This window comes from Poecilia reticulata, chromosome 7 (genome assembly GCF_904066995.2).
Source record: "Poecilia reticulata chromosome 7, P_reticulata-male-v2, whole genome shotgun sequence".
NCBI lineage: Eukaryota > Metazoa > Chordata > Actinopteri > Cyprinodontiformes > Poeciliidae > Poecilia > Poecilia reticulata.
The window spans coordinates 21577150-21590466 of NC_088836.1; the positions used below are offsets into that span (position 1 = coordinate 21577150).

General features: G+C 42.8%; 1 protein-coding gene across 1 annotated transcript; it reads left to right on the top strand.

Annotated features, from left to right (window-relative positions):
* Nucleotides 1–571: 571 nt before the first annotated feature.
* Nucleotides 572–8499, top strand: ren (renin). Its single transcript, XM_008414012.3, has 9 exons — nucleotides 572–1025; nucleotides 1480–1627; nucleotides 2055–2178; nucleotides 2781–2899; nucleotides 3012–3208; nucleotides 5581–5703; nucleotides 5806–5947; nucleotides 6037–6135; nucleotides 6942–8499. The coding sequence occupies exons 1-9, from the start codon at nucleotides 949–951 to the stop codon at nucleotides 7101–7103; spliced, it is 1191 nt and encodes a 396-aa protein (XP_008412234.2). The 5' UTR covers nucleotides 572–948; the 3' UTR covers nucleotides 7104–8499.
* Nucleotides 8500–13317: the final 4818 nt, after the last annotated feature.

Genomic DNA, 13317 nt, shown 5'->3' on the forward strand with positions numbered 1-13317 from the left:
AAAGCTGAAGCACAAGCAAACAATTATCCAAAGGACAGCAGCAAGTTAATTTCTGATTGGCTAAAGCAAATCAAAATGAAGATTTTGAGTGCCACTGTTAAAGTCTGAACTTAAACTTCAGCTCATGTCAGCTGCTTGTGGTCATCCTCCTAGTCATTATCCATATCTAACAAAAATTTTGACTGTCAGAGACAAAGAAGGACTGACAGGGTGGGGGCTCATCTGAAATAATGTGGCATTGCACAGATCTGCTGTGGTGATAAACAAGCTGTAGCAACAAGCAAAGCTTTCCATCTTTGTTCTGACACTCATGGTGATAAAACATTAATAGTTTTAAGAAAAAAAACACATAACAGCTGGTTCTGCAAATGACTCAGTTGTAAATGGGTTTTATACCCTCCCTCCCCACACACAGTTAAAGACGTTTGACTATCCACTGGGCCTTAAACTAAAACAACGTAATAAGCTTCTAGTAGATTTTTGATTGGTAAATAACATCCACTCAGTCTGTCTGGTCAGCTCACACCATCTTTCTTTCCTCTGGAGCTTCTCACAACCCCACAGTGAAGGTGTGTCAGCCACTGACGCCAGCAGTCTACAAAGCTGTGTATCCAAAGAGCCTTCCGTCCTCAGGGCAGGATGGTGAGAGTTTCCTCTGGGTTATGTTTATTACAAGAAGGGTTGTGAACCAGTGCAGAGGGATTGGATGGGGGGTAAAGTTTGTTTTCAAGAGGTCACATTGAGGAAAGCTCCAAACTGAGTGGCTACATGAGAGCACGGTTTGAGAGGATAGGCTATAAAAAGAGTCAAGGATCTGCGCACAACACAGAGACGCAGCTTTCACAACCTCGGATTACACAAACCAGGAACTTTAGAGTCAGAAAAAGCTAACATATAACGCCTACATAATTAGTCTGTTTTTGTCTGCCTGCTGTCAGAGAAGTCACCATGACTCCACTGCCAAATTTCTGGATGTATTTAGTTGCCCTATCTCTGGCAGTGAATTCCAGCCATGGCTTAAGAAGGTAGACATCTTGCTTTTTACAAGTCTCTCGCTCTGCTTATAGTAGTAGTACCAGCTGTACAGGTATACCAGGTGCAAAAGACATTTGAGAAGGAAAACATGCTGCAGCAAAAAAAAAGAGACAAAAACGAAGAATGACAGCTAAGCAAATGAAGACAGGACAACAAATGGGTTTTAGTGGTTTGCTGCTAAAACTTATGATCTGAGATGGATTAACATTTGTTTTTTATTCATTTTTTCTGGCTTGGCGTTTAGAGGAAAATATGTCTGGGCTTTCTTACAGTATGAGTGTCATACTGAGTCCGTGACCAGACACATGTGTCAGAAATTGAATAAATATTTCTCACAGAACTCAGAACCTTTCTTCTTAGACCACCTTAATTAGCTCTATTTGCATTAAATTTAGTTCAGTTTTTCCTTTCTCAAATTTTCCTCTTTTGCTTTCATGTCTCTAGAATTGCTCTCAAGAAGATGCCATCCATCAGAGAGACGCTACAGGAGATGGGAATTTCTGCAGAGCAAGTGTTGGATGAACTGGCCCAGATGAACACAGCCGACCCCAACAATGGGACAGTTCCCACACCTTTAACAAACTACTTGGATGTAAGACATTTTAACACCCATTTCCATGTGTTCTTGTGTGCATAGTCACCAACAATTCTGAAACATATAAAGCAAATATTTTTGTGTAAACAATTCTGCAGGTGACAGGAAATAAAGACGTGTTAAATTGAAGTCATATGGGTTTGCACTTTGACAAAAACAGACCTACGGCTTCAGGGTTAAAGAGGCCCAAAAATGTGAGCACTTTCCTCTCTGCTCTTTGGACCAATGCTAAAAGTGTCTTCTTAAGTAAAACTACAGATTAATTTAACTTTGAATTGGAGGTTCATTTAAGAGTTATTGTGTAATCTTTTATTACCCCTCCCCCCCAAAAACCTTGCTTATGGAAGAAAATACATGTGGAAAATATATTTTAAAAAAGCTCTTAGAAAGCCTCAGAAATACTGTCCTGTTTGTCTTTAAACAGACTCAGTACTTTGGAGAAATTAGTATCGGCTCCCCAGCCCAGATGTTCAACGTGGTGTTTGACACAGGTTCAGCCAACCTGTGGGTGCCCTCGCAGAGCTGCTCTCCTTTCTCAACAGCTTGCTGTAAGTTGCAGTGTGTTAAACTAGTATAACTGGACAGATAAAGTTCATGTACTGGGTTGAAATCTGGTAAAGTGTGAACCATTGTGGTGCAGTAAACTCTTATGTACAAGAATCCAGTTTGAGATGATTTGAAATTTGTAACGTTATCCTGAAAGTAGCCATCAGAACAGAAGTATACTATGGTTAAAACAGGAATGGATATTGCCAGCTACCATCCAATTTTGGTGAGTCATGTAGTCAAAGTTTCTGGAACCAATGTTCTTGTGAGCTAATGGTTTGGCCATTTATACTAAAAGGCAACAGAACAGGCTTCCTTTGTGAAGTGACCTGTGATTGTAAGTAGTGACAGTATAGTTGATAGGATCAGTGTGAAAGGACTTACCAGACCAGGTAGTTGGCATAACAACTGAGATTTTGTCTATTCTCTTTGTTTTGTGTATACCTTACCCTCTCTACTGGACACCAAGCTGAAGGTAGACACAAACATCTGAAGCTCATCAACATGGGATTGTTACTGAACTACTTGAATGGTTTCCACTATATATAAGCTTAATTAATTTTGTTCTAATGTTTGACATTTAAAATACATTTTGGATGTTTAGTCACTCACAACAGGTATGATTCTTCCCAATCCCACACTCATGTTGAGAATGGGACCGGATTTTCAATCAATTACGCCTCTGGAACTATCAGGGGATTTCTGAGCGAGGATGTTGTTGTGGTGAGTCAAAGTCTGGCACCAACAAATCAGAGTTACACCCATTTAACTTAAAGACATGCCCTTTGTATGCCATGTTACACCTTTCTGTCTTCTGTGTATTTGATCCCTGCAGGTCGGCGGTCTCCCCGTTGTTCAAGTGTTTGCTGAAGCCACCTCTCTGTCTGCCATGCCATTTATTTTTGCCAAGTTTGATGGAGTTCTGGGGATGGGCTATCCTAACGTGGCCATTGATGGCATTACTCCAGTGTTTGATCAAATTATGTCTCAGCACATCCTCAAAGAAGAAGTGTTTTCAATCTACTACAGCAGGTGTGTTCACAGATTTCCTCTGCACTTTATTATGCAAAGTAAAATCCTTATGACAGGGGAAACATGATTCCCAAGCTGGACAGGACTGTTCAATGTGCTTAACATGGCGGTTTTTTAAATAAATGGACATTTCACAAACTTGATATGTTATGAGTTTACAAAAAAATTATAATCAACATGCAGCTAAAAATGAGGATATCATAACCCCATCTCCGATTAAAATCCTGACCTCCATATCAACCATGTCTAATATAACAAAAAAAATCAGACATGGTTGGTACCTAATGCTCAATCTACTTGTTTGTGTGAAAAAAACTTGAATGTGTAGAGCAATAAAAGTGGCTTAAAACCAGGTTGTCACTTCATGTTAAATCTGATCCTCCACCCTCGGGAGGTGATCTGAGCAAAATGAAAAAAAAAATTACCTAATTTTATTAATTGTTCATATGAAATCACCAATAATAAGTACATTTCATTAACATTGCATTATTTATTGCCACCCCTGGTAAGGATGCTCAAAAAGCCTAAAAATAAACTTTGAGCAGCAGAATAATCTCTTGCAAAACAAATGCTGCTATTCTGTCACAGGGATCTTTGGGGATGTTTTTATCTTCCATGTCATCCTTCAAACCGTTCTTCCTGGTAAGGCAAATAGGGATCAATTTAATTACTTCCCTGACTGTAGATACAAACAATTTTATGAAAGTAACAGTTAATTCTAGCCTGGTTTATGAGGAGCAACAGACTTTCTCATAATGGATGTTCTGTTTTATTTGTACCCCAGGAAGGCAGGGAGTCATGGGTTAGATGTTCTGATACTAATGCTATCCAGGAATCCAGAAATGGAAATCCCTTTTGATCTGTCAGCTCTGCCAGGGATATAACTACAAAGAGTGACTTACTGGGCTGAACAGGGCTATCTACTTTATTAGAACCAGTTTGTGTTTTTGTTCCAGGGTCCAGTCACTTTTACGTCTCTGCCAGTTCTGTCAGCTGTTCTGTCTACCATAGATCACCAACAATTATTTCTGGCTTTTCGTGCTTGGAGGTTCATCACGTTAGATTCAGAAATTGATTAAATGAGCTGCTGTATTACTGGATTTAAAATCCCTACCATGACACGTTAAAGCCTGACTTGGAAGAAAAGAGTTCATATTGGCTTACGGTGAATTTTAAGATGTTCTTTGGACTCTATTACATTTACTTTATGGCATAATAAATGCCATAATAATAAACACGTGATTATTTTTTACCTGCCTCATTCTGCTACATAAGATTAATTTATCGCAATGATTGCTAGACAATGCTACAAAGGTGCCAATAATTTTAGTGTGTTGAATAAACGGTGTTGATATAGCGTAAAGGCTTACATCCTGTTAATAAAGATTTTCTCAGACTTCTTCACCATCTGGCTCACTGCTGTCCAAGATAGGAAGAAAGATAGATGGGAAATTCATGACTTTACTGCTTGTTGCATCAGAGCAACAGAATGCAATTCCAAAACAAACAAAAAGAAACTGAATTTAAAACACAACTTTGAACCCTTTATCTTTATAAAATCTCATAAAAAACAGACATAACAGCTTAGATCGCAGTCTTCTGCTTTTTAATGTCCTGTAAGGAAAAGGCGTGACATAAAAAGTCACATAACCTTTATGACACTGTCTGACATACAAAAAAATAAAAAATTCTTAAAAGCAGTAAAAAAAAAAAAACAGATTATTTTTCATTCTTCTGGCATTTTACAACTAGAAATATTTTTGGTAAGTTTCTGCAATATTGTTGTTGTCGTCTGCTTATACTGGATAAATAGGCCATAAATTAAAACTTCTGCTCTGAAATTGTTTTACTTTCCATTAATCATAAATCACCAAACCCACATTGTCAGAAGTGACAAGGAGAAATGAATAGCAAACCATGAAGTCTTCAGACTGTGAGCTTTAAACACTGACACATCATAAGGCATGGACCCCTGGGGCGTGGAGCAGCCTAATGGCATCCTAGTATCAAACTAACTGCAGACCCTACATCTGTGTTTGGAATTTTAAGTCTTGGTTGTTAATCTGGGTTTCTTTGTGCTTGTTTGCCTTCCCTTTGTAGTTACAAAATGTCTCTTTGTGGTAATTTTATATCTTGTCATAACAATGGTCGAACTTTGCAGTCATATTGTCACTGTTTCGGATCATTTCTCTGTTAGGTGTCAGTTTATATTTTTGTCTCGTGTCTCGTGACATCTTGCATTTTTTTATGATAGTTTAAGATCAACAGTGTCTTTGAAATGAGGGTCAAGGGCCCTATGAACCTTTGAACCCAGTGGCCTGTGCCCAGCAGGCCCATTTGTAAATCATTTCATATTTGTACATGTTTTTCAGGGACCCAAAACACTCCCCTGGTGGAGAGCTGCTCCTCGGGGGAACTGACCCAAACTACTACACTGGAAATTTTAATTATCTGGAAACAAGAGAGATGGGAAAATGGGAAGTCACCATGAAAGGGTGAGATATTTGCTGAAGACACGTGCAATATGGATGTGTTAGTATATATTTTTTTGCATGCAACCATTCAGAAATGACACGTTTTGTGTCTTGTTTGTGTAGGGTTGCTGTGGGGGTGGAGATGATGTTTTGTGCAGAGGGCTGCACAGCTGTGATCGACACAGGCTCCTCATACATCACAGGTCCGGCCTCCTCCGTCTCAATGCTGATGAAAACCATTGGAGCTCAGCTGGATGAAACTGGAGTAAGTCTCAAACTCATGGCAACAAAGTTTCCCATGAAAAATAATAGGCTACAAAATAAACTTTACCCGGCATTATCCTTCAAATACAGTATAAAGTCAACTGCGAAACTGTGAAGATGTTGCCTAGTGTCACGTTTCACCTGGGAGGCCAGGACTACTCTCTGACGCATGAAGATTATATAATATGGGTAAGATGGCAAATGATTGCTAATGTGTTGTGCAAAATCCTCCAAAGTAGAGCACAAAAAATGTCTTAAATAAAACAAACAAAAAATATATTTTTTGAAAATGGAAATATTAATTCTTGTCGAGCCTTGCAAAAGTACTCATAACTCTTAAAGTTGGTCTCATTAAAATTATGAACCCCCATGTTTTTTACTGTGATTTTATGGCAAAAGTAATTGTGTAGTCAAATGTCACCTAATTAATAAATAGCAAAGTTAATCTGAGTATCATTTTAAATCATTATAAATGTAGTTGTTCTGTTAAGGCCTCGGGTGTTTGTTATAAAACATTAATGAAAAAGAGCGACATTAAGACCAAGGAGCACAGCAATCAAGTCAAGTCAAGCTTAATGTCCCAGCTCAGACATTAATCTTATTGAACAGCCTGTGCAAGGAAAGCAACATTCAAAGGAGAAGCTAAGAGACCTGAAAAATTGTAGACTGCCAAGACTGTCAGCTTACGCAAGACTGGCGAGAAGAAAACAATTCTTAAAAAAACCCTGTTGGAAGTTCTTTTTGCAGTTTTTATTGGGCTAGCTGCAGAAGATCCGAGCCAAGGTGGGGGAGGGAAAACAACCTGAAGCATTCAGATAGAGCCACAGTATCTGAATGCTGAATGAATCAGAGCTGTGAGGATTTTCTGTATGAAAAAGCTGTCTAAAGGATTCATTGATGTCCAGGATACATTTGTTAGACATTTTTAAACATTTAGCACTGGTTTATTATATTATATTATAATATTTATTATTAGTCTACACCTATCGTTATAGCAATCACAGTTCGAAGGGGACGTCTGCATCGTCACCTTCAGGGGCTTGGATGTGCCACCGCCTACAGGTCCGATCTGGATTTTGGGAGCCAACTTCATTGCCCGATACTACACAGAGTTTGATCGTCGCAATAATCGTATAGGGTTTGCTGCGGCAGTCTGACAAGAACTTTAAGTTCAATTGTGTTCACCTTTCTCCCCACTTTACTTTTTTTTCCTGCTGTTTTCCATCTTTTTCTTGTCACCTTTAAGTGGGGGACAGACTTTCATCTGCTTACAAGATGAGTATTTTTTGAACAGCATTTACTAATGTTTTTCTCTTTTATTTGACTCATGTTGCACAATAAATTATAAAAAAAAGTAATTTTACTCTTGTTTATAAATAAATTAATGCTTTCTGTCTGTCACTCTGCTTGTTATAAAAACATATATATGTATATTTCCTATGAGAATAAAATTGCCGTGCAAGACATTATTCTTATTTGTTTCCATCTCAGTATAGTGCATGCATGTTGGGTACCAAGCTTATGCTGTAGTTGGAAACAGACACTGCAACATAGTTTATCTATGATATCAATGGTGGGTCAACATATTTATCATCATATAATGTCAATAACTTCCTGAAGGTGACAATAACCTATTGTGAAAATTTCTGTATGGTTTAGCAAAAAACAAAACAGGTTAGGCTTTCTTTCTGTCAGTTTGATTTCATAAGGTGTGAAGAAGCAAATTAAAATCAAAGGATTTATATTACAATGTAGGAGTTTTGATGTTTGGCCAGTTGGAGGTGTAAATTGAAGATGCGCTGCTCAAGTTTTTCTTTGCCAACAACATTTTCCAGTTTTCTTTGTGGCCTGACCTGCTGATATTTTTTTTTTCTAAGGTGTATAGCAAAAGAAAAAAAATCTGCTGTAGATTTTTTGAAAGATATAAAAGTGTTGAATTATACAACTTGCCAAGTTTATTTGAATTATTCCTTAAAGTGACGGTATTATGCAAAATGTACTTTTTTGAGTATTGTATCATGTTATAGCGTTATTCCCTCACCAAAAACATGTTGCTTTGATTTGTCCTTGAATCTCCCATGCAGCCGTTCATGGCTGCCTAATCGTTTGCTCATGCGCTGCCCTGGCGCTGAAGTGACTCGCATAGCTCCCCCCCCACAGAGCACCTCTACTGTGTTCAGCATCACCAGACTTTCAGCAACAGCAATTAGCAAACACCTGGTAGAACTGAGTGTCTGCTGAGATGTCATGCGAACAATAACTCTCCTAAAAACGGTTGTAAATAACATCAGTGGATGGCATGGAGAAGCATTGTTGTGATGTTGCAAAGGGTAGGAGGTTTTTAAAGAGACAGAGGCCAGTTTCAAGTTTTCAACTACAGCTATGATTGACAGTCAAAATTATTTTACATTGTTTTGATATACAACATTGTTTAAAACAACTGAAGGTAACAGAGTTAATCCCTTGAAAATGCATGGTCCCCATCCTTTATCAAAAATACAAAGCTTATGTCCCTTTGCATTAGTTTTGATGCATTTTTCAAACATCAGTATTTTTTTGTTGCTTTATCATCCTGCTGGTGAAACTCTTCTTCAAACCACTTGTGATTTAAAAAAAAAAAATAATAATAATAATAAAACACTTCATGTTTTTTGTAGACACCTCTCTGTGCAGTTTCTATCAGAAAATCAAACTGTTTTTGGTAAACTCTTGTCTTTTAAGAAAGAGGCTCATCATAAAACAAGCTGAATAATCAAAAACTTGCAAGCAAGCATGGATCTTTAAGGAAATCATTTGAGAACGTAATTGAACAATGGCAGGAATTTCCAGCCCAGATGACAGGGGGACATGATAAAACCATACAAATTACAACAGTACTTTCATTTATCACTTGCCCTTGTCAGATCTTTTTGTCCCATTTTCTCCAAACTCCCCAGGAAGTCCACTCTGTAGTGACAATAGAGAAGTAATGCGTCTTTGCTCCCATATCCTTGAATTGTCATCCTGGGAGTGTATCTGTTGAAAGTGCACCGTGAGGTGAGGGTGGACTCTGGCATTTAATCAAAAATCCAGCCAATGCGAAAACATCTCCCTCAGTATGAGTTAGCATAAGTACTCTGAGTGAAAACCTGTGCAAACAATCACTGACATAAACACAGCAGACAAAGAGTTGTCAGAAGACAGAGTTGCATAATCCATATTATTTCTAGCAGAATCATCCCGAAGCTGAAACTTATGTAGCACGTTATAAAGCAAAGCTCTACTCCTGCAATTGCGGTCTTTGAAACTGTATGCTACATATAATTGTTGCTGAACAATTTGAAAAAATCAAGATAGGCATGAATGTTTTAAATTCAAAGCAAGAACCCATAAAGCAAGCATTGTTCTTCAATAAAGCACAATTTTAATGCAATGGGATTTTATGTGCTAGCCCCACACAGATTATTGACATTTTAAATATTTATTTCTCATAAAAATGTTATTCCCTGAAGAACAGGCGAGAGAAAGACATTATTAAAAAGAAGTTATTGGATGCGTCACTGCTACACCATGCACACGACTTGTGACAGTGCCAAGAAGGGTTAGTGCAACCAACAATGTAACGATGTCCTGGGGTTCAATCAGAATAGTAAATGTTTTTGTTCCAAAATGGAATCAGCTTTTAAAGACATTAAATTTCTGAGTGTCTGAGGAAGGAAGATACTTAACGACACCAGTTTGTTCTATGTTTGGCTTCTAATCTGTGTCCTTCAAAAGGATGTGCAATCACTTCTAATTTTTGATTTAATCTGAAAATATCTAAGCTGTTGGACAAAACCCCCCCCCCAAAAAACAAAAATTAACACACAATGTATCAAGTACACAAGGGCCGCTTACTGCCAAACTGTATGGTTTTCCTACATGCCTAATCGAAGCACAGCTCTTGATTAACTAGCAATTATTCCTACCCTCATATACATTGCATGCTCTTGAATCAGGAACTACAACGAAGAAAAATAAGAAAAAAATACTTGAATAATTATGTACAGTATGAAACGTTCAGGTAAGTTTGGCTTATTGCACTGCTTCAAAAGTTAAAATCCTCAGCAGTGATCATAATTTCAAACAAGTTTGACTTTTGTGTGACCATATGATTGCTGAATGGGAGCTCGCTTCTTGTGGATGTATGAATAGATATCTGCCTTTCTTTTAAGGAGACAGATTTGCAACAACAGATCCATTTTTGAACACTTTGTTCCCCTAAATGCAACACTGCATGTTTAGTTTATTGCTGAATAGCTAACGGCTATTGTTTGATAACTGACTTCAATTGTTCTTATCTCAAAATATATTTTAGATAGTTTGCTTGCTGGCTCCCAAAGGGTGTCTTTTTGAAGAAAGTCACAGGACGATTCATTGCTTCTGGGAGTCTTGGTGACTCATGTTTTGCCAAAGCTCCAAAAGCCAATGCATGACTCTTCATGTTATCAATGATCTCTGATGCTTTTGGAAGAAATAAATTCATCCACTGGAAAAGATGTATTGCTCCATTGTCATGATCAGTGTTTCTATGTGTTTATTTTCTAGTTTCTGTGTGATCCTGTTCCCTGTTAGTCCTGTCTCTGCGTCTTTCCCCGTTGATTGTCTCCCAGGTGTGTCTCGTTCCCGTGATTGCCCCGTGTGTATTTAGTCTCCCCTGTTGTCTGTGTTCTTCGTCGGGTCCTTGTCAATTGAATGTCGATAGTTGTAGTCCTCGTCGATTCCTGGTCAAGAGTTTGTCTATGGTCCCTGTTGATTGTCTGTTTTATTTCCTCCGTCTCCGTGCTGCCAGTTTCCCTCGTGTTGTTCCCCGCTGTTCCTTGTTCCTGGTTTTTTCAATAAATACTTATATTTCTCGCTACATCCTGGGTCCTGCCTGCGTTTTCACTCACCGGAAACCACCGCCGCATGACAGAAGGACCCGACCAATACCGGTGAGCAAGGCATTCCATCATGGACCCAGCAGACCGTCGTTCCCTGTTAAGGGAGATCAGGAGATACGACGAGGAAATAAAGAAACCATATTCTCCGTTCAGTCGCCTCAACGCCGCCATACGGATGGTGATCCACCTAGATAGGTGGATCCAGTTCCTTCCTGGGTTGGGCTTAGAGGATTTTTACCAGGAGGTAAAACTGGAGCTGAAGACGGTAAAGGCTGTGCTGGCTGCGAGACCTAAGCCAGCTCCGTCTCTTCCCACAGCCTGCCCGTCTCCAGCCGCCACAGCCTGGTCGCCCTGTCCTGCGCCCGCTGCCGGCGTGCAGCCCCCCGAGCCTCCCGAGTCCGCCGCTGTCGCGGCCCCCGAGACCTCCCCCGGAGTTTCCCGCTGCCGGCGCGCAGCCGGCGGAGTTTCCCGCTGCCGGCGCGCAGCCGGCGGAGTTTCCCGCTGCCGGCGCGCAGCCGCCGGAGTTTCCCGCTGCCGCCACGGTCTGCCCGTCTCCAGTCGCCACAGTCCCGGTGGTGATGGGGTTTCAGGGGGCTAGACTGACTCCTGGTCGTCAGGCGGCACGGCTGGTGGCATGGCCTGCTCCGTCAGAGCCTTCAGTCGGCTGTCCTGCCGGTCAGCCGTCCGAGCCTGCCGCTGGAAGGCGTCACCATCGCTTTGGGCCGCCGGAGGTCCCGGTCCCGGGGAACCGAGACGACCGGATGAATCCCTGGTGGGGGACTCGTATGGCGATCTGCCCACCAGGTGTCGGACCACGGCGTCACCATCGCTCTGAGCCGCCGGAGGTCCCGGCCCCGGGGCATCGACGTCGCCGCCGCCCTCGACCACCGGATTTTCCCGCGTCCGCTGCCGGTGAGCAGCCGCCGGAGTCCGCTGCCGGTGTGCAGCTCCCCGAGCTTCCTGCGCCCGCTGCCGGTGTGCAGCTCCCCAAGCTCCCTAGCGTCCCTCCAGAGTCCCCTAGCGTCCCTCCAGAGTCCCCTAGCGTCCCTCCAGAGTCCCCTAGCGTCCCTCCAGAGTCCCCTAGTGTCCTTCCGCCCGAGCTCCCAGCTCCCGCAGCAGCCGGCGCTCCGCCCGAGACTCCGCCCGGCCGTCCTGCCGGTTCCCCGGCCTCTGCTCGGTCCGGGCCCCAGTCTCCAGCGCCCGCAGCAGCCGGCGCTCCGCCAGAGCTCCCAGCGCCCGCAGCAGCCGGCGCTCCGCCAGAGCTCTCCGAGTCCGCTGCCGGTGCGCAGCTCCCCGGCGCTCCGCCCGAGACTCCGCCCGGCCGTCCTGCCGGTTCCCCGGCCTCTGCTCCGCCCGGCCGTCCTGCCGGTTCCCCGGCCTCTGCTCCGCCCGGCCGTCCTGCCGGTTCCACGGCCTCTGCTCCGCCCGAGCCCACGGCCTCTGCTCCGCCCGAGCCCACGGCCTCTGCTCCGCCCGAACCCCAGTCTCCAGCGCCTGCAGCAGCCGGCGCTCCGACCGGCCCACCGCGGCTCAAGCTCCGCCTCCAGCGTCGCCGCCCGCCGCGGCTCAAGCTCCGCCTCCTGCGTCGCCGCCCGCCGCGGCTCAAGCTCCGCCTCCTGCGTCGCCGCCCGCCGGACCTCCCACGAGAGGTCTACCTCCTGTGCCGTGGTCGGCCCCCGGAGGGTTTTGCGGTGTTAGTTTCGTTTTGGATCTGTTTTTTGTTTTCTGGACTCTGGCCCTCCTACCGTCGCCCCTCCGCCCACCCTGTTGGGATCTGGTTTTTGTTTTCTGGACTCTGGCCCTCCTGCCGTCGCCCCTCCGCCCACCCTGTTGGGTTGTTTTTTGTTTTTTGGACTCTTTTTGTTGGGCGCCTGGTAGTCGCCCCTTGAGGAGGGGGTACTGTCATGATCCGTGTTTCTATGTGTTTATTTTCTAGTTTCTGTGTGATCCTGTTCCCTGTTAGTCCTGTCTCTGCGTCTTTCCCCGTTGATTGTCTCCCAGGTGTGTCTCGTTCCCGTGATTGCCCCGTGTGTATTTAGTCTCCCCTGTTGTCTGTGTTCTTCGTCGGGTCCTTGTCAATTGAATGTCGATAGTTGTAGTCCTCGTCGATTCCTGTCAATAGTTTGTCTATGGTCCCTGTTTGTCTGTTTATTTCCTCCGTCTCCGTGCTGCCAGTTTCCCTCGTGTTGTTCCCCGATGTTCCTGTTTTTTCAATAAATACTTATATTTCCCGCTACATCCTGGGTCCTGCCTGCGTTTCACTCACCGGAAACCACCGCCTCATGACACCATGGAGGGAACTAAATTGTTACTTTGAGATATTCTTGCTTATTTAAAGTTTAATTCTCTTTTTTTCTTAATTCGGGTCCATTCATGTACTTTTCCCTGCAGTTCTGATGGGATTTAGTTACGTCTGAGCACTGATCCTGGGAGAGTGGGAAGCTTTTATTTCATTATTGCATCTGTTTAC